Source organism: Hemibagrus wyckioides, linkage group LG11, assembly GCF_019097595.1.
Source record: "Hemibagrus wyckioides isolate EC202008001 linkage group LG11, SWU_Hwy_1.0, whole genome shotgun sequence".
Classification (NCBI taxonomy): Eukaryota; Metazoa; Chordata; class Actinopteri; order Siluriformes; family Bagridae; genus Hemibagrus; species Hemibagrus wyckioides.
This window is the reverse complement of record NC_080720.1, coordinates 14,682,125-14,708,351: the sequence shown is the minus strand read 5'-3', so window position 1 is coordinate 14,708,351 and position 26,227 is coordinate 14,682,125. Positions and strand designations below refer to the sequence as shown.

At 37.8% G+C, this 26,227-nt stretch overlaps 1 protein-coding gene across 2 annotated transcripts in view; it reads right to left on the bottom strand.

Annotated features, from left to right (window-relative positions):
- srgap3 (SLIT-ROBO Rho GTPase activating protein 3) overlaps positions 1–26,227 on the bottom strand; it is a 129,749-nt gene that overhangs the window by 80,959 nt on the left and 22,563 nt on the right. For both annotated transcript variants that reach the window (XM_058402764.1, XM_058402765.1), the window contains exon 2: positions 10,233–10,428. In XM_058402764.1, the coding sequence (XP_058258747.1) occupies positions 10,233–10,428 (196 nt within the window). The remainder of the gene's footprint in view (positions 1–10,232; positions 10,429–26,227) is intronic.

The following is a 26,227-nucleotide window of genomic DNA, read 5'->3' as shown; positions in this document are numbered from 1 at the left end:
GCAGATTAAACACTGCTGCAGTGGTTTAAGTTCAGACTGCAGATTAAACACTGATGCAGTGGTTTAAATTTAGATTCAAGATTTAACACTGCTGCAGTGGTTTATGTTCAGACTGCAGATTAAACACTGCTGCAGTGGTTTAAGTTCAGACTGCAGATTAAACACTGATGCAGTGGTTTAAATTTAGATTCAAGATTTAACACTGCTGCAGTGGTTTATTTTCAGACTGCAGATTAAACACTGCTGCAGTGGTTTATGTTCAGACTGCAGATTAAACACTGATGCAGTGGTTTAAATTTAGATTCAAGATTTAACACTGCTGCAGTGGTTTATGTTCAGACTGCAGATTAAACACTGCTGCAGTGGTTTAAGTTCAGACTGCAGATTAAACACTGATGCAGTGGTTTAAATTTAGATTCAAGATTTAACACTGCTGCAGTGGTTTATTTTCAGACTGCAGATTAAACACTGCTGCAGTGGTTTAAGTTCAGACTGCAGATTAAACACTGCTGCAGTGGTTTAAGTTCAGACTGCAGATTAAACACTGATGCAGTGGTTTAAATTTAGATTCAAGATTTAACACTGCTGCAGTGGTTTATGTTCAGACTGCAGATTAAACACTGCTGCAGTGGTTTAAGTTCAGACTGCAGATTAAACACTGATGCAGTGGTTTAAATTTAGATTCAAGATTTAACACTGCTGCAGTGGTTTATTTTCAGACTGCAGATTAAACACTGCTGCAGTGGTTTATGTTCAGACTGCAGATTAAACACTGATGCAGTGGTTTAAATTTAGATTCAAGATTTAACACTGCTGCAGTGGTTTATGTTCAGACTGCAGATTAAACACTGCTGCAGTGGTTTATGTTCAGACTGCAGATTAAACACTGCTGCAGTGGTTTATGTTCAGACTGCAGATTAAACACTGCTGCAGTGGTTTATGTTCAGACTGCAGATTAAACACTGCTGCAGTGGTTTAAGTTCAGACGGCAGATTAAACACTGCTGCAGTGGTTTATGTTCAGACTGCAGATTAAACACTGCTGCAGAGGTTTAAGTTCAGACTGCAGCTTAAACACTGCTGCAGTGGTTTAAGTTCAGACGGCAGATTAAACACTGCTGCAGTGGTTTAAGTTCAGACGGCAGATTAAACACTGCTGCAGTGGTTTAAGTTCAGACGGCAGATTAAACACTGCTGCAGTGGTTTAAGTTCAGACTACAGATTAAACACTGCTGCAGTGGTTTAAGTTAAGACTGCAGATTAAACACTGCTGCAGTGGTTTAAGTTCAGACGGCAGATTAAACACTGCTGCAGTGGTTTATGTTCAGACGGCAGATTAAACACTGCTGCAGTGGTTTAAGTTCAGACTGCAGATTTAACACTGCTGCAGTGGTTTATGTTCAGACTGCAGATTAAACACTGCTGCAGTGGTTTATGTTCAGACTGCAGATTAAGCACTGCTGCAGTGGTTTATGTTCAGACTGCAGATTAAACACTGCTGCAGTGGTTTATGTTCAGACTGCAGATTAAACACTGCTGCAGTGGTTTAAGTTCAGACGGCAGATTAAACACTGCTGCAGAGGTTTAAGTTCAGACTGCAGCTTAAACACTGCTGCAGTGGTTTAAGTTCAGACGGCAGATTAAACACTGCTGCAGTGGTTTAAGTTCAGACGGCAGATTAAACACTGCTGCAGTGGTTTAAGTTCAGACTGCAGATTTAACACTGCTGCAGTGGTTTAAGTTCAGACTGCAGATTTAACACTGCTGCAGTGGTTTAAGTTCAGACTGCAGATTAAACACTGCTGCAGTGGTTTAAGTTCAGACTGCAGATTAAACACTGATGCAGTGGTTTAAATTTAGATTCAAGATTTAACACTGCTGCAGTGGTTTAAGTTCAGACTGCAGATTAAACACTGCTGCAGTGGTTTAAGTTCAGACTGCAGATTAAACACTGATGCAGTGGTTTAAGTTCAGACTGCAGATTAAACACTGCTGCAGTGGTTTAAGTTCAGACTGCAGATTAAACACTGCTGCAGTGGTTTCAATTTAGATTAAAGATTAAACACTGCTGAACTGTCTTAAATTCAGGCTGTAGATTAACTTGATCTGGATTTGTGCATGAGGAACTTTAGGCTGCTGAGTGATATTACGGAGCGGTCACCTTCAATACTCTGTGTTTTACACTGGTTTTAAAAAGTGGGGTTATTGTGTTATTAAATAGTTTGGTATAAACAAATGAGGCTTTCTTAGTTCACCCTGTTTGTTTAACTCGTGTGTGTGCATGCATGTGTTAAATAGTCTTAATGCGCTCTGTCAGAGTCTTCATAAAGCCTGGCATAACTGCAAATGGTTTAATAAAGAGCTCGACTTCCTGTATGAGCACGGCAGGGTCCGGTCACTAACAAAATATGACATGAAAAAAAACCAGTGCTGCTGAACTGCAGGAAGCTCATAAACTCGACCGTGTGCAGGAGTACAGTGGAGCTGAAAGCTTTATTGTCACTCTAGCGGTTTACGTCTATACAATAGAATGAAATAACATTCTCTACAGCCGTGGTGCAGTATATTATAATAAACTGACAACAGCACAGCACAAGATAAACCCCAGACAATACCTAGTGCAAATTAGGAAAATTTAGACTGCAAATAGACAAGAAGATGCAAGACTATAATAGGGTATTTTATATATTTTATATAAGGCAGCTTGTGTTCCCTGCATTAACACGTCAGTGTGTTTACAATGTTGTTAATTAGCTGATGAGTTGATTAATATGTGTGAGAGCTGAGACAGACCTACAATGTGCAGTGTAAATAATCCAGGAGAAGAATACCACATTAATGAAGCACAGCTTTAGGGCTGTCCTTCAACTTGTATTTTGTTCATTGAAATGATCATTTCCTTATGATATGCAGACTTGCACAGACAGAGCAAACATTAGGAGCAGCTATGCTTTCCTTCTGCACAGAGAGGTGAAATCTGAAAAGCTCTCTCTGTGTCGTCTTCTTTAATCCACTCTTTAATCTTATCATGCTAAATATCCTGAGATCATCCTGTTTAGAGATTATCACTGCGTTATCATGGTTTGTTTTGTAATATGTATAAAGTAGAAAGCAGCCTGATCATCTCTTCACTGATGAAATGCATAAAACACTGCTGTGTGTGTGTGTGTGTGTGTATTCTACTGTATTCTATTCTCAGTCACTGTGTGTGTGTGTGTGAGTATGTGTGTGTGTGTGTGTGTATATCCTACTTTATTACGTATTCAAATGTATTTGAGTGTTTAAGATACCGTGGCACCTTATTATTATTATTATCTTATTAATCGCATTTTTTTTTTATAAAAAGAAATAAACAAAACAAATATTTTTTTATTTATTAATAAAATACATTTCAATTTATTTAAAAAAATAAAATAAAATAAACTGTCAAAAAATGTATTTTGATTATTTGAATTTTTTTATTTTTTTGCCATATACAGTAGCTAGAAGATTATTAAGTAGAAATCATCTAAAGCACTATTTTAAAAGATCCCTATAGTTCTTTATCAAATCTAGTATGCATACAATTAAGAACTGAGACACGTTTCTCTGTGAAGAGAATGGAAAACTCAGTGGTAGTGAAGGGGAATGTTGTCTATCTGGCTTAAAATGACAGTCTGTGTATTCCGAGGTGAATCTGGACAAAATCAATAAAATAGTAAAAACTGTCATCATATTTGGGGTCTAATATTTTCAGTGTTGTTAAGGACGACATACTGTAAATCTTTTACTCTGGCTAAGCCATAACCAGTGCCAGAAGATGCAAATAAACTGTTAAAAGTAATAAAATAGACACAAAGATCCAGAATGACACAAACCAGGAGAGTGCGCTGGAAAATTCTGAGATTAAAAAAAAAAGAGAACTGAAGCAAAAAGAAAAACTAAACAACAGCAAAATCGCTGAAGGTTCAGGCTGAGGGCTGCAGAGACTGGCCAAGTTTCCTCTCGTTGTTGAGTGCAGGGCTACGGGCGGGCTGAGGAAGCACACAACTCTCCTACAGCTGGCCTTAATTACACACAACAAGCCTGCTGCTGTTGCAATCGGATTCAGCAGGCTCACACACACACACACACACACACAGCCAGCGGAAATCATACATACATGCACACGTTTGCTCAAAGCTGCTGGATTTACTGACCAACTCTCTTATCTACACAATCTCTTCTCCCCTGCACACACACACACACACACACACACAACAGGCTGCGTACTGCTCCACCTCACTGACTCATCTAATAACTTTTCTTTCTGCCTTCCTTCCTCAACAATAGCATGACTATTAAAAGCAGTGCTGCCAGGGAACGTACAAAAGTATCTAATGCTTGCTTAAAAAGTCATTAGATGACATTGGAGATTAATTCACATATTTGTTGAATTATCATAAGCATTAGCATAAACAGATCTGGTACATAAAAAAAGGAAGAATAGAATAGAATACAATAGAATACAATAGAATAGAATAGAAGATTTATCTGAGCAAAACAGAAGAGAACCGAATAGAATGGAAAAAATAATAGAATATAATCTTCTGATAGTCTTATCAGAACAGAATTAAACATAGCATAACAGAACAAAACAAAACAGAATACACTATATGGAATAGATGGAATAGAATTAATCCTAGAAAAATAGAATATTGAATTGAATAAAGGAGAACATGACCAAACATAATGAAATGGGGGTTTTGTAAGAATAGAATAGAAAAGAATAGAATAGAATTACATAATAGAAGAGGAGTTTTATCTGAGCAAAACAGAAGATAACTGCATAGAATGGAGAAAAGAATGGAATAGAAGTCGTAGCAGAATAGAATTGAACTTAGCATAACAGAACAGAACAGAATAAAATAGACTAGACGGAATAGAATGAATTATTGCATAACAGAATATACAACTGAATAAAGCAAAACATAACCAAACATAATCAAATAGGAGTTGTGTAAGAATAGAATAGAATAGAATAGTCTTATCAGAATAGAATTGACCACAATTGAACAGAACAAAATAGAATAGATGTGGAATAGAATTAATACTAGAATAATAGAATATAGAATTGAATAAAGGAGAACATAGCCAAACATAATCAAATAGGAATTGTGTAAGAAGTGATTGGTTGATAGGAAATAATGTTGATCAGTGATTGGTTGATGGGAAATAATGTTGATCAGTGATTGGTTGATGGGAAATAATGTTGATCAGTGATTGGTTGATATGAAATAATGTTGATCAGTGATTGGTTGATGGGAAATAATGTTGATCAGTGATGGGTTAATAGGAAATAATGTTGATCAGTGATTGGTTGATAGGAAATAATGTTGATCAGTGATTGGTTGATAGGAAATAATGTTGATCAGTGATTGGTTGATAGGAAATAATGTTGATCAGTGATTGGTTGATAATGGTGATCAGTGATTGGTTGATAGGAAATAATGTTGATCAGTGATTGGTTGATAGGAAATAATGTTGATCAGTGATTGGTTGATAATGGTGATCAGTGATTGGTTGATGGGAAATAATGTTGATCAGTGATTGGTTGATATGAAATAATGTTGATCAGTGATTGGTTGATGGGAAATAATGTTGATCAGTGATGGGTTAATAGGAAATAATGTTGATCAGTGATGGGTTGATGGGAAATAATGTTGATCAGTGATTGGTTAATAGGAAATAATGTTGATCAGTGATGGGTTGATGGGAAATAATGTTGATCAGTGATTGGTTAATAGGAAATAATGTTGATCAGTGATTGGTTAATAGGAAATAATGTTGATCAGTGATTGGTTAATAGGAAATAATGTTGATCAGTGATGGGTTGATGGGAAATAATGTTGATCAGTGATTGGTTGATAGGAATGGTAGTGAGTCAATCAAACCTGCACTCCATCACTTCATGTAACAGCTACCTGATGCAGCTGCAAATGAAAGCTGCATCAAGTGCAGGACAATCACGAATGATTGCTCAGAAAGTTTTTGATAAAAAAAATTGTCCTTTGGCTTTTTCTTTTTTTTTAATAATGAGGTTAAAGTCAATAATTTAGCAACAATGATCAAAAGCTGAATCTGTGCATGTGACTGTCATTCACAGACGAGAGCTTGGAATGTATTAGTATGATCCTTCATACAAAGCCATGTGAGCTGCTGCAGGCCAAGAATCTGACACTGGCTGAATGCCACAGAGCTGAGAATTGCCTATTGATTAAATATGCAGAAGCAGCAGCTCACATGCAAGTGAAGTGCTCCAGTTGTTCTGTTTTTAGCCAGCAGCTTTGATGAAGCACTTCTTTGACACCAAAGAAAACAGGAAAGAGAATCTGTTCAATTAACAGTCACCATTTGTTGCTAATATGAAGCGGGGATAAAAATCCTTAGGCTTGGGAATCTGCTACTGTTTCTTAGAAGCTTGTGTAGTAGTGTGCAGGTTGGAAAGGTGCCTGTATCCCGCGGCGAAAAATGGGAGCACTCTGAAAGTCTCCAGCAGCTATTTCTGCTCTGATAACAACAGCACAGACATTGGCTGGAGTGCAGACAGGGAATAGAAGAGAAAAAAAATGTCTGAAATGGAGAGCAAAGGAAACCCCCAAATTTACACATGCTACATAAATACACTACACACTGACACACAAATGCAACACAACATCTACTTAAAAATCTGGGCACAACTTGCCACTTTTTTTAAACAATATTTGTTTCGATGCCTGTTGAATTAATAATTGTCCATCGCCAGTCCATCACAGGGCACCTTGCACTCACACATTTACACCTATAACAGTAGGAGGAAACCCACCTGAACACAAGGAGAACACGAGGAGATGCAAAACTCTGCATAGCCATTAACCTGAGCTCAGGTTCAAACCAGGAAGTCTGAAGTTGTGACGAAGTAACACTATCTACTGCTCATCTATGCCAGCTAATTGTACAGTGTACAATTAGATAAAGTCCCCGCAATCTTCAGCTGTCCAGTTTGGGTGAGTCTGTTCCCACTGTAGCCTCAGCTTCCTGTTCTTTGTTTACAATACTGAAACCTAATGTAATCTTCTGCTGTTGTAGCCCGTCTGCCTCAAGGTTCAATATGCAGTGCATTCTGAGATGCTTTTCTGCTCACCACAGTTGTCACCACAGCTCAAACTACTCTGACCTCTCTCATTAACATCTCATCTCCCTTTGCAGAAATTATGAAAGTAAACAGTGAGAGTTCTGGGTCCCTAGTTTAGAGAGTGCCTCAGAGTATTTAGGAGTACAGAAACCGAGCCGTTCCTTTTGTCTTGTGAGTAAAGAATCCCATTAGTTTTATCAGAAGAAAAAAATGATATGGGATTATAAGGAGAATAAGTTAACATCAGCTAACTAAGTAAATTTGCTAATGCCAGCAATGATTTTCACTGTTAGCTGTATAGATAACATAGCTAATAAGGCTATGTGGGTGGATCTGTCATTTGCACTGACATTTGCAGAAGATGTATTACGGCATGTTAATGCAGTCAGTCCTATATTTGAAGGACACATTATGATGCATACTGCAGCTCGTAGAATTGTCTTTAAATAGCACAATATGATACTTTTTTCACCCACAACTAATCACAACAGCTCCAAAGTCTCAACCACCCACATAAATACACACACAAGAGATACGTCAAATGTTCAAAAGATTCATTTGAAACTAACACCAGTTGCAAGTTATTGGCCAAATACACAACATTCTGAACAAATAACTCACTGTTTTTGCTGTTCTGTTCTTGAATGAGCAAAAAGAACTAGAGCTACACTTTAAAACCAAATGTTTGTGGACACCTGACCATAACACTCACATGCTTGATGAACATCCTATTCCAGCTATACAGTTATGATCTTCCTACTTTGTGTCAATAGTTTGGGAAAACCCCACATATCTTTGTCTTTGGGTTTGCCAGAGTAGAAGAACTGGAAGTGGTCTGCACAGATCTCTGACCTCAACCCCACTGAACACCTTTGGGTTGAACTGGAATGAGGACTAAACCCAAGAACTCCTCATCTAACATCAATCATGTCTCCACAACAAGCTTCTAGCTGCCTCCTGCCTCTGTCATGTCTCAGTCCACTCTGGCAAAAACAAAACACTGGATAAAGACAATTTCAATGGAATAAAAGCATATTTTCACAGGCACTATATAATTAATGAATAAATTCTAAAATAATTCAGGTATCTTCAGAGGAATAAAGCTGCTCTCTTACTTTTTACATGATATTTTGGTTTTCAGTATACATTATAAAATGTTCCATTCTTCCTTTCTTAGACTTGTTGCTTAATGCCTAGAATTCCCATGGCTATGGCTATAGCATTAACAAAGATTTATTTACTGCCCATATATCTTGTTAATGCCTTAACTATCTACTGATTTAAAAAATTCCCCATTGAAGCACAATACACCATTGAGCAGTCAGTGTACAGGACAACAGAAACACCATGTGGGCCTATGATTGTCATCTATGTATGAAAGTGAAGCTATGCTCTGATTTCTGCAGTGTTGTCTCTCCCTTTACAATATCTTGAACAAATCTTCAGTCTGTAGTGAGTACTGAGTACAATTAAACATTTAAAATGAAATTCACCTCATGAATAGACTATTTTTAATATCACAAGCATTAAGTATGAATGCAGAGTATATTCATGATAGGCAAACTGTGATATACATCTATAAATGTCATCACTGTTACATTTTTCCAGGTCAAAACAGGAGCAAACAAAAGCATTGCTATTAAGCGTCTCACTGAAACTAGGGTTCAAGCCCAAGCACCGCTAAGCTGCCACCGTTGGACCCTTCAGCAAGGCCCTCAAGCCCTCACAGGGGTGCTGGATCATGGCTGACCCTGTGCTCTGACCCCAACCCCCAAGGATGGGATATGCAAAGAAAGAATTTCACTGTGCTGTAATGTCTATGTGATAAATAAAGGCTACTTAACTTACTAAACTTGAAAACTACTAATAAGTTACTACTGATTTGCTTAATGCAGTTTATGGGTTAAAGAGTTTATAGTCTTGCCCTTCAGATTCACTGAAAAGAAACTAAACTGAAGGAAGGATATTTTTCTTTTTTACAATGATACAAAAACAAATACAAGAAACCAAAGAACTGGAAATAAAGATTTAAAAATCCATCCTGCTATTTAGGTTATTAGGTCCAGTGAATTTACTAACACAAATAACCACACACCCACACACCCACACACACCCACACACACACCCACACACACACACACACCACAAAACACTGCCTAGCTTGTTACAAATAGAAAATCTTGTCTGATTAATTGACATAATTCTAATTAACAATAAACAATTTCTTTATACCTTATGTAAAACAGCTATTAATCAACACTGAACATGTACTTTAAGCATTTTAATATTTCTGGCTGCCTTTCAGAAAATGCCAAAGGGAAGACAGGAGACAATAAATTAAATAAGAAAACCTATTAATCTAATAAGAAGAGAACAGTAATCACTGTGTGCAAAGGATTGCCTTTGGAGTTTTAGTAATAATCAGTCCCTTCAGGATTTTAAGGGGTTCTTTTCTTGTGCAGAAAATGCTTGATTTTGCTGCAGGTTTTTTTCCCCCAAATTTGTGATACAACTTGCAGAGGTTTATTTGAGCTTTCTTTTAGGCTAAATTACTCCACAATGAGAAATTGCAAGCACATGAATCTTCTTTTAATCTTCAGTCATTGAGAACACATATGTAACTGCTTTCTGTGAGAGCTGAACTCGAGGCACATGCATTGAAATGGACTTTGGTCTGAATGCGCACTGTGATGACGTGAAACAACACGTTTCGGGGCGAATCTGTGGTGATTTTGAAAATCTGCAAACTCCTAGGAATATTAAAGAGTTTGATTGATTTTGTGTTCAATTCTGTGATCTCAAAATTATGAAATCCTGGAGAGACTAAATCCCACTAAATACCATGATCGCATTAAAGAAAAATTCTAAAATACACAGCAATGTAAAATAAATAGTTTAGTGTAGATTTATATAGTACATTACATTCTTTACTGACAACAAAAATAATATGACTGTGGAAATAATGAGAAATCTTGATAAAAAAAAAAGAAATAAAGATCAGCTTGAATAATTGAGATTATATTATAATTATGACAGATCTATACACATAAATTACCACACTGAAAGAACTCCAACACACACACACAGCCCCCTCGGCTTACTTGAACTGCTGGTGTTCTCTGGAGGAGCGAATCTTGGACGAGAACCTCTCGGCTAGTTTCTCCAGGCTGCGTGAATACTCCAGCTGAATCTCGGCTTTGCGGCGGAAAAACTCCTGCAGGTCCTGCAGCAGCTGGATCCGAGATTCTGACTGCTGCTCCAGACACTTAAACTGCTCCACCAGCTGATTACGGATCTCTAACACACACAGAGACAAAATCAAGAGCACATTAGAAAACATGAACTCCAGATCAGGAAATGAGATCAGACCTCAGAACTGTCAGAACACTGCAGAGAGGATCGTGCATCTTTTACAAGCTGGGATATGAAAAAGATAAATGATTTCCATGCTGATAAAATTCTTTTTATTACTGCAGGGGTGGACAAATCACTTGTTTGTGTCTGGACTAATATGTTTTACAGTTTCTTAGCCAGACTTAAATAATGTTGATGTCAGAACAGCACAGCTTAGAGCTCAAAACATTTTATTACCAAGGTCACAGACATGATACATTTACATTTACATTTCTGGCATTAGGCAGATGCGCTTATCCAGAGAGACTTACATTTTTATCTCATATTATACAACTGAGCAATTATTAAGGGAATTAAGGGGAGCCTTGCTCAGGGGTCCAGCAGTGGCAGCTTGGTGGACCTGGGATTCAAACTCACAGTGATCAGTAGTCCAACACCTTAACCACTGAGCTAGCACATCAAAACTACATTAAAACTGCATCAGGAAACAATAAAGAATGTGACTATACTGTCATCCCAACACCAGCAATTCATAATCTTAATAACTTGTTTCTCTACGTTGGTATTATTAAAGAGCTTGCTGTAGCATGTTGGCTATGAATTTTAAGTCTAGTCCAGGCAAACAAAACATGGGACTGGGCGGCACACTGGCACATTTACTTACCCAGTAAGCTTATTAATAATGATTTAATTTATCCACCGTTGTACTGTATTTGAAATCTACTTCAAATACAATTTAATCAAATCTTACATAAGAATGTGAATGTAAATTACAGGCAGCACTGGATCTACACAGCTACGGTGATATAAGCAGCTTGGCCGTCTTCCTTAATGCCTTTAAATGCAAGAAAGCCCGCAAGTAGGGTTCATGGACACAAAATATGAATAAATCATGCAATAAACTGGAAACACTTTACTGAAACCCTGATCAAATGCTCGTTTGTAGAACCACAGATATATTTATGTTAATATTTGAATAACTATTTATAACTTAATTTTTATTTAAGTTAATTTCTTGGTTTGGAATGTTTTAATGGGGTTTTTTTTAAATGAGTGTGTACCCTCTATAGGTCATGAGGGCAAAGCTATAAAGGTATGGCAAGGCCAGGCCAAGGGAGAGGCCAGTGCTTGCACATACTATCATTAACCATAACACAAGACTCCTTACTACGTCCAAGCCAAGTTTATTCACTAAAACAACCACTTGATTTTCTTTTCATTTTGTTCATGAAATGAATATCGTCAGTTTACTTCATGTTCATCTCTCCTCACGGTTCTTTTTATCCATCAATGATGCAATATCACTGGTATCCTCAGTAGTAGTGAAGTATTGGAAGAAATATTGTAGTGTTTTGACCACTACAGTGTTCCTCATGTACTGGGAACTATTTAAAAGTAAAGCTGGGCATGTTGTGGGTTCTTGCTTAGAAAAATGTGACGCTAGCAATGTCCTCTGGCCAGCATGCTGTACTTTTCAAACAATTGACTGTTGGCTGAAGGAACACTGACTATCGCTTGTTAACAATTAATTGCAATCAGTTGCTGATGATGCTCATTTTTTGCTTCATCAGCTGATAGCCGCTACACTACACTGCTGCATCACTAATGATTTCTATTAAACGCTCAAAGGTTAAATCTTTTTTTCCCGTTCCTTCCTATTCCTTAGACGTGTGATTATGAAAGACAATAATTAGTAATAATTAGTATCATAAGAGCATGGATATACAGGAAAGAAAGAAACAGAGAAGAAATGACTCAGTCATGTGACAGTGTTTGCATCTCTCAGTTTCAGCAGTAGCTTTGGTCAATGCTCTGTGATTTTACTTCAAGCCTAACCAAAGGTCTCACCAATGTAAAACAGCTGGAGATGTTGCACTTATAAAATAAAACATCTCGACATTTTGTACATTTCTGAGCTTCACTTATCTTTAGATTTCTGTCTGACTGTTAGCTTGGAGGTAGTGAAGTTCTTACCTCTATGAAAACGGTGTCGAATTATAGATTGAAACGATATTTCTTCTGGATAAAGTGCTACGTTTTAGATAAATGTATGAACAAGGCATCCATACGAGTGAGAGATTTGTCTTAATTGTACTGTATACTGCTGCTGTTTTAGAGGTTTGGTTTCTGCAGCCTGTAAATCTAAAACATCTTTATACATGCATAACAAATTAGAAGTTTGTCATGGGTGTGACTTTTTTAATTCATTCCTTGAAGCTGTTTTGCTGACCTCTTCAACTACAACTTGTCACAACAAAATGAGCAGGGTTCCTAATTCATTATGTATAATTGTCCTCTAGGCTGATAAAGCACTGCCCTGAATGTCACACAAATAAATATTAGCCTGTACTGTTTTATTTATTTATTTATTTATTTATTTATTTATTGTGTGTTATGAATTCATCAAGCCACCTAAAGAAACCCTTATCATAGTAGACCAAGACTTGCCATAATGCTCGAAACAAACAACACAGTTATGACTCGATGACCAACATTCAATAGAGCTATAATGTGCAGCTCTGTTTTATTATTCAAGAATAACAAGGCCACGGGGAAAGCTAACATCAGGATGTTCTATTATACTAAGTCACGTCCCTGTAGCTGCTTGGAAAGAATGCATTCTTTCATGGCTCATTTTAAAGCGGCTTTGTAATCCAGCTTCAAGAAACACAACAGCTTTGCATTCTTCTGCTTCTAAGGCTAAGGGTAAATGAGGCAGATGCACCTATCAAGATAAATGAGCCCCTGCTTTAGAGCATATTCTGAAAGATATTTCTTTATTCCTTCATCTTCAGGAACTGCTTTGTCCTACTGAGGGTCATGGTGGAGCTGGAGCCTATCCACTGAGCATGAGACTGGAATATATCTTAGATGTCAACATAAGACACCATTCTATTGCTCTCACCTTTTTACATCTGTCTGAACATGATGTGAAAAATTCATATTTAAACTATAATGTGCCCATACGAATATTATTGTGCAGCCTAAGCACATTAGACAGCTTTTAATTTTGTTGTTTAGCATCTGATCCAGGAGTGGGCACCCTGAAAGTTATGAATGACATCTTGACCCATCAGTAAATGAAGCTAATGATATAAAAATGGAAAAAACAGCAAGCAGCTGAGCTTCCTTGAACGGACAATTACGACCTCAGATCATCCAAAAAGCAGTGTGTGGAAGTATTTTGTGTTCTACACTGTAGATGGCAAAGTGCCAGTCAAAGATAAGAAGAAGAAGTAGAACTGAGGGCGCAAAACCCTTATCATCACACATAGATTATAGAACAATAGAATTTTTTTCTTTGCATATCCCAGCTGAGGAAGTTGGGGTCAGAGAGCAGGGTCAGCTATAATACAGCACACCTAATGCTGGGAGGGTTAAGGGCCTTTGCTCAGTTGCCCAACAGTGGAGCTTGTTGCTGCTCAGGCTTGAACCCCAATCTTCTGATCAACAACCCAGAGAATTAACCACTTAAAACACCATTGCCATTTTTTTTTGTATAAGTCTGTTTGTCATAAGAAACAGCTGTCTTACGACACAAATTGAGGCAGCAGAAAGTCGTACCAAGGCACAGACGAGTGGAGCAGCAGCAGGCATACAGCCTCATATGACTGCGTATTATTTGGTGTTATTGTATGGGGTGTTAATAAAATCCTCAAAAAAATGTGTGTTGCAGTAGCCTTTTTTTGAGAGGGTGTATTTAAATATATTCAAATTGCATGACATTTGAAATCCATTCGAACTTGATATTTCAAAAAAGAAAGGAGGTAAAAGGCACATTAGAGAAGCAGGAAGAAGCCCACAGTGACACTGAGAACATGCAAAACTCAGGAGCTGTGAGGTGTGAGGTGGCAAAACTACCTGCTGCACCACCATCCTGACCCAGGAAGCTTAAAACCAACAAGTCAGCTAGAGTAAGGTACTTAATCTGTTGTACTGTAAAAGATATCATCACTGTATATCTTCATTTTCCAGGTGAAGTGGCTGCATGATTGACATTCAACTCTTCCCCAAGGAACTCACATGGAACATATGAGATTGGAAAGTGCACTCGTATATCATGGGGCTGGAATGTATGTGATTTATTTGAGTGATATCATGTTACTGCAACACACTTCGTTTACTCAGACTTTCTACTCAGCCTGAAGGTCATGAAGCTCTTTCTGCCTTCAGAAAGTTGCATTTTCTCATTTTCTCATGGGTGCACAAGAAACAAACACATTTTGCCCAATAACATGCTTTATAGCTGGCCTGAGGTTTTAGTGTTGGTGTGTAGTAGCTACGTATTTCCAAAACCAAACAAAATTATCTTCAGTTTCTGCCTCAATCCATTCACAGAACATTATCTAAGAGAAACATCCAGGTAGCCTTTTTCAAACTTAAGATATTTAGCAGCAATATGTTTGGAGAGCAGTGGTTTCCTCAACTGTATTCTTACATTACCAATCTATAAACCTCACCCCAGCTGTGACATGGTGGAGATTCACTATATGAACAAAAGTTTGCTGACACCTAGTCTCAGCTTAAAAGATCAAGGCCAAGAACCATGGGTTGAACAGCTCATGCAAACAGCACACAAACACTTCAGGAGTCATCTGATTGGTTAGAGATGTGTGTGTCGTGTTTTCTACAAAGCCGTAATCGTAATGCTCTACTTCCCTCATGGAAGAAGGAAGCCACTGTGTTTACAACTGTGACAATGGGTGCTAATGAGGATCAGCTAAACGCTAGATTTTCCAAATGATATGAAGTTCACAGTATAGACTCAGCATGACTTAAATGAACAATTTGTGGCTGCAAAACAGTCTGTTTTTATAGGACTTTACATTTTCACATCCCTAAACATGACCCTGAAAAAAACAAATTGGGATTGGTTGCTTTATATGTCAGTCAGAATCCCTCATAGGCGGTCCTTGGCATATAAAAGCTGCTTTGGAGTCCAGACCTTCCGCTGTCATATATGAGACTAGTTGACAGCTGACCATCATACTCATATGTTTCTCAAATTGTTGTAAATGCTGCCTTTGATTGCTATAACATTGCAATTTCTCTTCACTAGAACTAAGAGGCCCAAACCTGTTTCCAGCATGACATTGCTCCTGTGCACGAAGAAAGCCTGATAAAAACATAATTTGCCGTAAGAGTAGAAGAACTTGAGTGAGCTGCACAGAGCCATGACTACAATCTCACTGAACAGGTTTGGGGCTACTTTGTTTATATCCCTTAAAGAATCAATGAATCAGGCGCAACTGGGAAATGTCTACTTTATCATTCACAGATCACGGGGGAGTCCAAAAGTGCAAAACTGGCCATGTTGTAATGGGTGGGAGGGATGATATTCTCTCTCTCCTGTCAATCACAGCAACACTATCCAATGGTGAGTGTCTGTGAGCTCATGTATGCAGAAGAGGGAGTTACGCTGACCTGTGATGCTGTTTGAGCACCATGGCTGTACACATCGGAAAAAAACATTAGCCTTCATCCTACCCAGGTAATAGCTTTTGTCCACTTAAAAGAAGAAGTTGGCCAAGACAAAATGAAAACAAAACAGAGATTAGTGTGTTAACCCAACTGCGATGTCGTCTAGTTCTAATATGACCTTTAGGAATCCATGGGAAAAAAACAGAAATAATGATAAAACCAGTTTTCCAGACAGAAATGTTCAAGCATTCCTCCTCAGCGTTATCTGAGTCATTTTCACAGCTACATGAAACATTTAGTAGAGGTTAGTCCTCCTCCTAAAGTTTTAATTAATGATATATTCATTAGGAGGGTTCACACACTTTGTACTTTATCCTGATTAATCAGTGTGTTCACTAAAAACATTCAAAGTCCAATTGTATAAAGATTGTGTCTGTCTATTGTTATAACTTGAATAAAGAAAAGAACACATGAAAGTACAGGCAATTACAAAGGGTTCACAAACTTTGTTGTTGAACTGGATTTCTAGAACCAGCAAACTCTGCACAAATGAGTGCTATCTGTGATGACGGGGAACTAGCCATTTTGTTCAAAGGTAAACATAACCCTAAAGCTGAGAGGGAAGAGTGTTTTTTATTTCTTTGTTTCTTTGTGCTGGCTAGCCATTGCTTATGTAGCACTCCTCAATCTTAGGTTAACCACTGAAACCTAGCCCATTCCTTTAGATGCACACAGCTTCAGCCTTTGGGGCTTACACACATTTGGCCCCTTTTCAGATACCACACATACTGAAAAACTCAAACCCTCTCCAGCTCTGGAGATGTCATTCTTTTAAACATTCCAAGACTTCTTGTACGTTCTGTCTATTTTTTGACTCTTTTGCTCACCATGTCTTTGACTGATCTCTGAACGCATTCAATGACAAAACAACAGAGCCGAGAGGAACGCCCCTGAACCATCTGACATAGTTTTGCATGAATGGCAGGCAGGACTTTGAAAATACTCTTATAAAGAGACGACTTCAAAACCGCCAGCAGCACGAGAACTTGCGGGTGGGCTGCAGAAAATTAGGTCACGTTGTAAGTGAGCCCTGAATGTCTTGCAGAGAGCATGTGCATGAGCAATCACAGAGTTATTCAGAACAGAGGATCCTATGCACACTACAGTCACTCCATTTCGTGCCTGGAACTCATAGCAGTTGTAGTTTTTAGAAAAAATGAAGCTACATACTGCAAGTTTCAGACTGCACAAATACACAAATGCTTGCAGATTCTGTTCAGAACTATTATATTACAATCTAACAGCACTGCAAAATACTACAGGATATAAACAGAAAAGAAATAACTAAAATCAAACCAAAAATAATAACTTCCTAATATAATAAACTCTTTTATATGACAAAAAGGACCTCATCTAATTCTAATAAAAATCCATCTTGTTGTCTTGGCTTATGACTCCTGTATATAGTGCAAAGGAAGAGGGTGGAGCCAAACAGCCAAAAATACATAAAAGCTTGTTTAATTAGACATAGACCATAAGCTTAACCTTTAATTTAGGGGATTTCCACCTCATACTGTGGTCTGATTAAGCAAAGCTGCAATTACACCATGCGTACCTCCCACAGCAATTCTGATCGACGCCCTTCTGTTAGTTTAGAAATATAGGGGTGCTGACAGCATCATTCAGATCACCAACGTGTCCACCATATCATCCCAGAATGCTTTGTGACAGTTTAGAATACTCGCCCATGTCGCATATCTTTTGATTGTCAGTTTGGTTATGTAAAGTCAGACACAAAGGTTTGTGCTGACCTGGAGGACGATCTTTTATCACAGCTGTTACCAGCAGCAGTGCAGAAGAAGAAGGGTTCAGTTCTGAAGGAGGAAGGGACAGTGATATGTCCATCAAACCTATGTGGTTTTTCCCCAAAAGTTGGAAGTACACAAATGTGTAGAATGTCTTAGTGTGTTGTAGAAAATTTCCCTTCACTGGAACTAAGAGGCCCAAATCCGTTCCAGCACAAAAGCAAGCACAAAGCAAGCCCATTGACAATATGGTTCTGGCTGACTGGGATGTGGTAGCTTACTGGTTAAGGCGTTGGACTACTGATCATTGTGAGTTCGAATCACAGGTCCAGCAAGCTGCCACAGCTGGGTACCTGAGCAACCCTCAATTGCTCAGTTGTATAATAATGAGCTAAAAATGTAAGTAACTCAGGATAAGGGAGTCTGCCAAAAATCCATAAATAAATAAAACTTGAAGAACTCGAGTGATCTGCACAGAACTCTGACTTAACTCCACTGAACATCCTCGGGATGAAATGCACTCATTACCCAACATCAGTACGTGAATGCTCTTGTGGCTGAATGAACACAAATCCCCACAACCATGCTCCAAAATCTAGTGGAAAGCCTTTCAAGAAGAGTGGAGGATATTATAAGAGCAAAGCAGGATTACAACAGGTGTCCACATTCTTTTGGGCTTATACTGTATATTGTCACATCTCTTATTGAAAAAATATTTCTAGGTCCCCAAGCTATTGTTTGTGACCTCATGTGGGATGACTTGATTGTTTTATAGGTCAATTTGATCAATTATCACTATAACTACTGAAAATGATTGTGTGTACTATTTTGAAATGTTATTGAGAGTATCAAATGTTAATGAGTTGCATAAATTAGGAGTGTATGTGTTTTAAAAGCATTTTTTTTGTCCTGACATGCTGCAGTAACACAATAAAAACTGCCAAATTTCCTTGTCCACCTACTTCCACTAGCTCTTCAACAATGACTCAGTGGAAATACAAACACAAAAATATGTCAAAACATGTCATGAGTATGATTTTTAAAGGCTATAAATATTCTATAAAAAAAATGCACAAGGGTTGAAGGTCACAGAAAATTCATGTCCATTTAAGGTCCTGTGATTTTTTTGTCATAAATCAGAATTTTCTTCTGTTCTTTCTCTGCACAGAAAGAAAGCAAAGGAAAAGTCTAAGCTATTGTGTTATTCATGCTTAAGCTGATATGAGGTGATTCCCATCCCAGTGTAACTTCATCTGCCTTACTTCACCTGCCAGGTCTATACCAACACTCAGGAGGTCTTTTACCTTTTCTGGAAGGAGATGATGTGTCTAGACAGTGGTTGATGATCCCCTGAGAACAATGATCTAATCATACAATTATACTGTGGGAGCAGATAAAGTGGAAGAACGGATTTCAGAGTTGAGATCAGATATTAATGCTTTCTGGTTTGCTGCACATTTCCTGCAGTCTGTTTAACCACTTCTTTCGCGCTTAATATCACTATATTCTGCTCGATTTGACATGATTATTATTAACAGGAATCTTTAAATGTACTGATGCAGCTGTAGTACTGTATGTTGGAATTTGTATCATCATATTTTTATGTGTGTATATATATATATATATATATATATATATATATATATATATATATATATATATATATATATATACACACACACACACATATATATATGACCACAGGTGTACTAAATCAAGCACCTAGACATGCAGACTGCTTCTACAAATATTTCTGAAAGAATGGGTCCCTCTCAGAAGCTCAGTGAATTCAAGTGTAGTACCGTGATTGGTTGCCACCTGTGCAATAAGTCTATGGAGTGACGAATCACGCTTCTCTGTCTGGCAATCCAATGGATGACTCTGGGTTTGACAGTTGCCAGGGGAACGGTACTTGCCTGACTGCACTGTGCCAAGTGTAAAGTTTAATGGAGGAGGGATTATGGTGTGGGGTTGTTTTTCAGGGGTTGGGCTTAGCCCCTTAGTTCTAGTGAAAGGAACTCTTAATGCTTCAGCATAACAAGACATTTTGGACAATTTCATGCTCCCAACTTTATAAAATTATATATACATATATACATATATATATATATATACACACATATATATATATATATATATACACACATATATATATATATATATATATATATATATATATATATATATATACATATATATATATATATATATATATATATATATATATATATACCTGTGTATAAAGGATCCAGCAGCAGGATCCTGCGCTTTCATTGCCAGCCTCAAATCCTGGGCAGGGACCCAACCCAGCCACTGGGGGGATTACTCTTAGTGCTGGTCCCAAGCCCAGATAAAATGGGAGGGTAGCATCAGGAAGGGCATCCAGCATAAAACCTGTGGCACATCAAATATGTGCATATATATATATATCTTTTTTTCAAACTTCATAAAAAAAAACTCCTTTTGCAGCAGTTACAGCCTGGGTATTGTAGCTGTCAATTTTTCAAGATAATCTGATGAGATTTCACCCCCATGCTTCCTGGAGCATCTCCTACAAGATGGATTGGCTGATGATGGAGTCTTCCTCCTTAGCTGAAATCAAGCTGAAATATGCAAGTGATCCCAAACTTTTGATCAGTAGTGTATAGTGCTCAGCATAAATGAGTACACCCCCGTTGAAAAGTAACATTTTAAGCAGTATCTCAATGAACACAAAAACAATCTTCAAACTGTTGACAAGTTTTATATAACATCTGTTTAACTTATAACATGAAAGTAAGGTTAATAAAATAACTTAGAGAACAAAATTTTTACTCAAATTTGGGTGATGTAAAAATGAGTACACCCCACTGAAAGTCTCTGGAGCTAAGCTAAATTTTAGACTACAAATGTCTAATTTAACAAGAATTCAGCCACAGGTGAGTCTAATCATTCATTACACAGGTGTCCAGCAAACAGTTGACTATAAAAGGGGTGTTACTTAAAGAAATCCCCTTCTCATTTCATGCTGTCAGCAATGGCATCACATGGAATAGAAATGTCACAAGAAAATAATTTCTTTACACCCGAAAGGTGAATGCTACCAGAAAATCAGCAAAGCTTTACTTATCATTCAGAATACTGTAGCAAAAGTGGTACAAAAATTTTAAAAAGATGGAACTGCAACCATCTCACAGAGACATCTAGGTCGTTGACGGAAGTTAACACCTCGACAGGAGCGTCTTCTGCTCAGAAGGGTTGAAGAAAATCGGCATGCAAGTTCACTGCAGTTATTTAAAGAAGTAGAAATCCAAACTGGGGTGACTGTTTCCTGTGACACAATACGGCGTACACTGCAGAGGAGTGGCATGCATGGGTGCCATCCATGAAAGAAGCCTCTGCTAAAGCCCAGGCACAAAAAAGCCCTACAAAAAAACCTACAGTTTGCCAGGGCCCATGTTGACAAAGATGAAGACTACTAGGACTCTATACTCTGGAGTGATGAGACCAAGATAAATGTTTTTGGAACTGATGGCTTTAAAACTTTATGGCGTCACAAAGGTGAGGAATACAAAGAAAAATGCATGGTGCCTATAGTGAAACATGAATTCACAGATGTACTGCTCTATACTGAAAGAGAAGATGCTACCATCACACTGTGCTCTTGTTCGTTGTGCACTTTTCCAACATGACAATGATCATAAACACACATCTAAGGCCACTGTTGGATTTCTGAAGAAGAACAGGGTGAAAGTGATTCAGTGGCCAAGTATGTCTGAACCCAATTGAACACCTATGGGGCATTCTGAAGAGACAAGTTGGGCATCATTCTCCGTCCAGCATCCAGTCTGGAAAAAGATAGATGTTGCAAAATGTCGCCAACTTGTTCATTCCATGCCTAGAAGACTTGGTGCTGTCATTAAAAATCATGGAGGCCATACAAAGTTCTAGATGTAGTAGTTTTTGTTGTGGGGTGTACTCATTTTTGCATCACCCTATTTTGAGTAAACGGGTCTCTGCAAGCTACTGTGGCCGAGATATGTGATGATAGCTAAACATCAGATAAGCTATAGAAGATAATTGTTTAAATACAATTTGTATATATTGATATGGATTGCGGTCAGCTATTCACGTCAGCTATTGGTCTATCATTGTTTTCATTTGGCTGTCTCTAATGTTCACATGTAACAGCTATGTTGCATTAGTCAGAACCATGAGTTCACAGCTTAAAATACATCATTGCATTAGACTAGGAAGGAATCACATCTGACCTGATATCCGACACTCATCTGTTGATTCAGGTGTGTATCTGCTCTCAGATTTGGTAAAACAATAACAAAAGAAACATAAAGTGTGTAAGTTATTATGCATATCATATATATTATTAACTATAAATCTGTATGTTGGTCTACATTTTACAGCATGAGGAAGACAGAGAGACACTAAAGCTGACTGCTTTGTATTTTAGATGTTGCTGGTCAAACGTTACCTAAGGCTTACTTTGTAGCAATGGACTACATGATAATAAACCTCTACACATAACAAAAAGAGCATGTTTGATGAATGCAGAATAAAACTAGAAGAGAATGTAAAATGAATACACTCTGACTTGATCAAACTGCAAACTAATCACACTGGTAGGAAGATATAATGGCGGTGCTGGACAAGGTCCGTCCTTTTTTTTTCCAGCACACATTTGGAAAGAGGATTGAGATGAGATGGTAATTTCTCAATTATTTCTGCTATCAATCAATAAACAAGAGTAGTGCTCCTGCTCTTATGTTTAATCAATGCCCAGGGCTGTTGTGCGCTCATTATAAGATTATCTTAATTCAGATAGGACGATGGAGATAAGGAAGTGCTCTACGCTGACCTCGAGACAACAGAGCATATTCCACGCAGCTTCATCATCTCCTGCTGTGAATAGGTGCACGACATCTTAACAATGACAAGACACTTGCCATGAAAAAAGCAAGTTGATAGATGTGGGGTTATGTGACTGAGTAAAGTATGACTGGTATGGTGTTCAGAAAATGAAGAGAAAGCAGGACAGAAAGTGACGCAAAGATAAAGAGCGATAAAAAGACAGAGATGAAGTGTACATCTAAGTCTAGTGGGATGGAAGAATTTATGGCCATCGTGTTTGTACATCTCACCTGAGACTGAGATCTTATCTTGTATCAGGGTTTCACCTTGTTCAGCGTAATGCTTCATAGATGAAGGAAGGAGATAAAACACAATGCAATGCGTTGTACTCCTTTAATTTGTTTAATACAGCATGACTCATTGATTTATATTGTGTTTGTGCACATAGAATAATTATAGAAGATTTTCTATATTCTAAATTTCTGCCATTTTTAAGTAAAATTATTTTTTATGAAATAATATACAATTTTAGATGGTACAACTAACAACTGTGCGTAATAACCATCAACAGAAATGCTCCTACTTTCTTGCAAGTAGTCTGGATGAGTAAAAAGCATTGCATACGCAAAGAGAGGCATTATTTAGAACTTCATTATCTTCTGTGTACACCTCACTGCTACCCAAAACAACTGCAAAGACATGGCACCCATCGACAACCCAACAACAAGAAATAAAATGAAAGAACAGAGACATGCATTCAGGAAATAACAGCCAGAAGGCCTTCTATTGCCTTCTGTTTTCAATAAAATGTCGCACTCAGACACATCCCAGCGATGACAGCTGATGGCTGGCACACACATACATTCTGTGCTGGTTTGAAAGGAAACAACTTGCAAAACCAGAAGAAAAAAAAACTTATGGGCATAAGTCTATATCTAAGGTTGCTTTCATATATATATAGTTTTTTAGTGGACAAATGATGCATTCTTCATCTTGGTGCAGCTTTTTTTTTTTGACATCTCAGAGAGTAGCTGATTTGAAAGTGTCTTACTGAAATGGTCTGGATGGTCTGGCTCCAAGTGCAGTTTGAATTACTGTCAAAAACTGATCTGACCCTGAACTGACCCGAATCCAAGCGGAATAAAGTCGATTAAACACAAGGTGTATATGGGGTCACACACAAGGCTAAAACAATTAGTGATTTCTTACATACACCTAGAAAAAAACTGTTGACCTTTTTGCTCCTCCGTATTTCTGACAGATGAATGAAACTGTTGCATGAGTAATTTTATATTGTCTTTTGGTTTGTTGTGATTTACGTGCAGGGTGAGAAAATTGAACCAAACCCATAATGAAAGTTTCGCTCTGATTCAGAGTGTGAAAGCACTTTAAAAACTAAACAAAAAATCATTTCTGTCTACAAACATGCTAATGTTGTGAAATAATAATTCACCTGATGATTCACTATGACTCCAGTTGTGCATCTTCAGTTTGTGTTTATAAAGACCGATTAGTGGCAGCTGCTAAAACTACAGATAACATCTACAAAAAACAGTCAGCTTGGTGGATCAAAGCCTAGAAAAGTAAAGACTCTCTGAAAAAGTAATCAATATTTTCACTTGCTGAGATATATTTGCATTAACATTTAGCATTGCATCACATGTAGTCCGTGTGGAGTCTCACATGCTTTCCCTACATCCGTGTGAGCTTCCTTTGGTTCTCCTCCTAAGACAGCATGTAGTCCTATCTCACTCCCAGGGTTCCTGGGAAAGGCTCCAAATCAGAACTGAAGATGAATGAATATCCTGTATCTAACCTGTACCAATACAATTTACATAATGGAAGCAGTCAGGAACTGCTCAGAATAGAAAGCTGCTTTCATTCGCTGATGCAGTCTTTTAAACTACAGCAATGATGTACGCCCCAAAATGTGTGTGAAAACACACAACAATAAACAGACGCACACCACTTTTGATTTTTTTTACCAACTGGAACTTCAGTCTTCTGCATAAATATAGTGAGTGTAATAAATGAAACACTGTGTTGTGTAGAGCAATGCTGTGAAAGACATAAGCAAACAAATCTGCGCGAGTGTTACAGGATTACACGCTACCATAAATACTGGAAGTCATTCTTCTGTGATAGACATAATTAAAAATAAATAATGAAGGGTTGATGTATTTTATAACGGTCAAACCCTCAGTTAAATCTTTATGGTTGGGCTCATGATGGAGCCAGAGCTTATCCTGGGAACAGTGAGTGTAAGGGTGGAATACATCCATCACAGCACCACAAACACTCAAAAAATAAAGAGATAACTAGAGTAACAAGCTCATGGTCTAGGTCAGTGTGTCCTGCAACGTAGTTTACAGATTATCAACATTTTTTGTCTTCGTTGGTATTATTTTATCAAAGAAAATCTTTCTGTCTTCACCTCACCACTCTCAGTGAGCACTCTCTCTCTCTCTCTCTCTCTCTCTCTCTCTCTCTCTCTCTCTACTCAGGCGAGTACCTGCATCACTGCAGCAGCTTTGCAGTGTTTAGACAGAAGGCTACCCGGTGCACACTGCAGACAATTAATCTCAAACCGAATGTGTTCAACCCCCACAGGCTCCATTACCGCTTGCTCATTAAGTTCAGCAATCGAGGCCTGGGGTATCTATTAGTCAACCTTCTAAACCACGGGCAAGAGGAGGTGAGAATAGAGTAGGTGCAATGTTTCAGATCCATACACATTTAAAATGAGTCAAAAAGACTAATGACTCTACCCCAGAATAAAAACCGAAATCTTAAACCATCAGGAAAGCTTCTTTTTTTTTGAATCCCTTTTTTCTTTTGAAGCCAGAGATTCATGTTTACATGCTTGTTAAGTCAGTGTTTCCCTTTCCAAATAACAGTGTTGCAGAAAATGTCATTAGATCCTTTAAGTGGCATCAGTTCCTCACTGTGCCTACAGTGTTAACTGGCAGTCATATGATATCACTATTCCATAACCTAATTTCTCAGTGACACTGCAGAGAGACAGAAACTTCCATTATGGAGAAAATACACTCACGGTGATCCCTGTTTGCCCCATTATGGATATTAGATACTGAAGAATTGCCACAGCACTCACGGTTCATATACCAAATGCAATTGTCAGAGCAGCCAAAATACAGCGTCGCAAAAACATATACAGTAGGTGAAAGTTTGGAAAATGGACAGAAGATGCACACTGATAACATGACAGCATCCACATGTGTAACCCAAAAGTAACCTAACAGGCAAAAGGAAAAATAATTACCACTTAATTCTAATTCTTCTTCTAAAAAAGGGATTGTAAGCTACAGATAGTTGACAACAGTTTCGGAAACTGGCAATTGAATCTATTGGGATCGATTGGTCTGATTATCAAGTCAGACAGTTTAAATGTCTATGGGACAATTTGGTCTCAACAGCTTAAAATGAACAAAAATAAAGTGTGTCGTATTTTAGAATATGTGTTTCCTTTTGTATCCAATATAAAACTTAATGTGTAATTCAGGGCAACTTCACTATACAAGAATTCACTAACTGTTTCCTCTGCTGTTCGCCATAAAGCACATGCAAGGAGAAGAAAAAGAATAAGCCTTTATTTCTCACGTATAATGTATTTTTTTGGGGGGCATATGTCGGTTTGTTAGGTAGTTGGG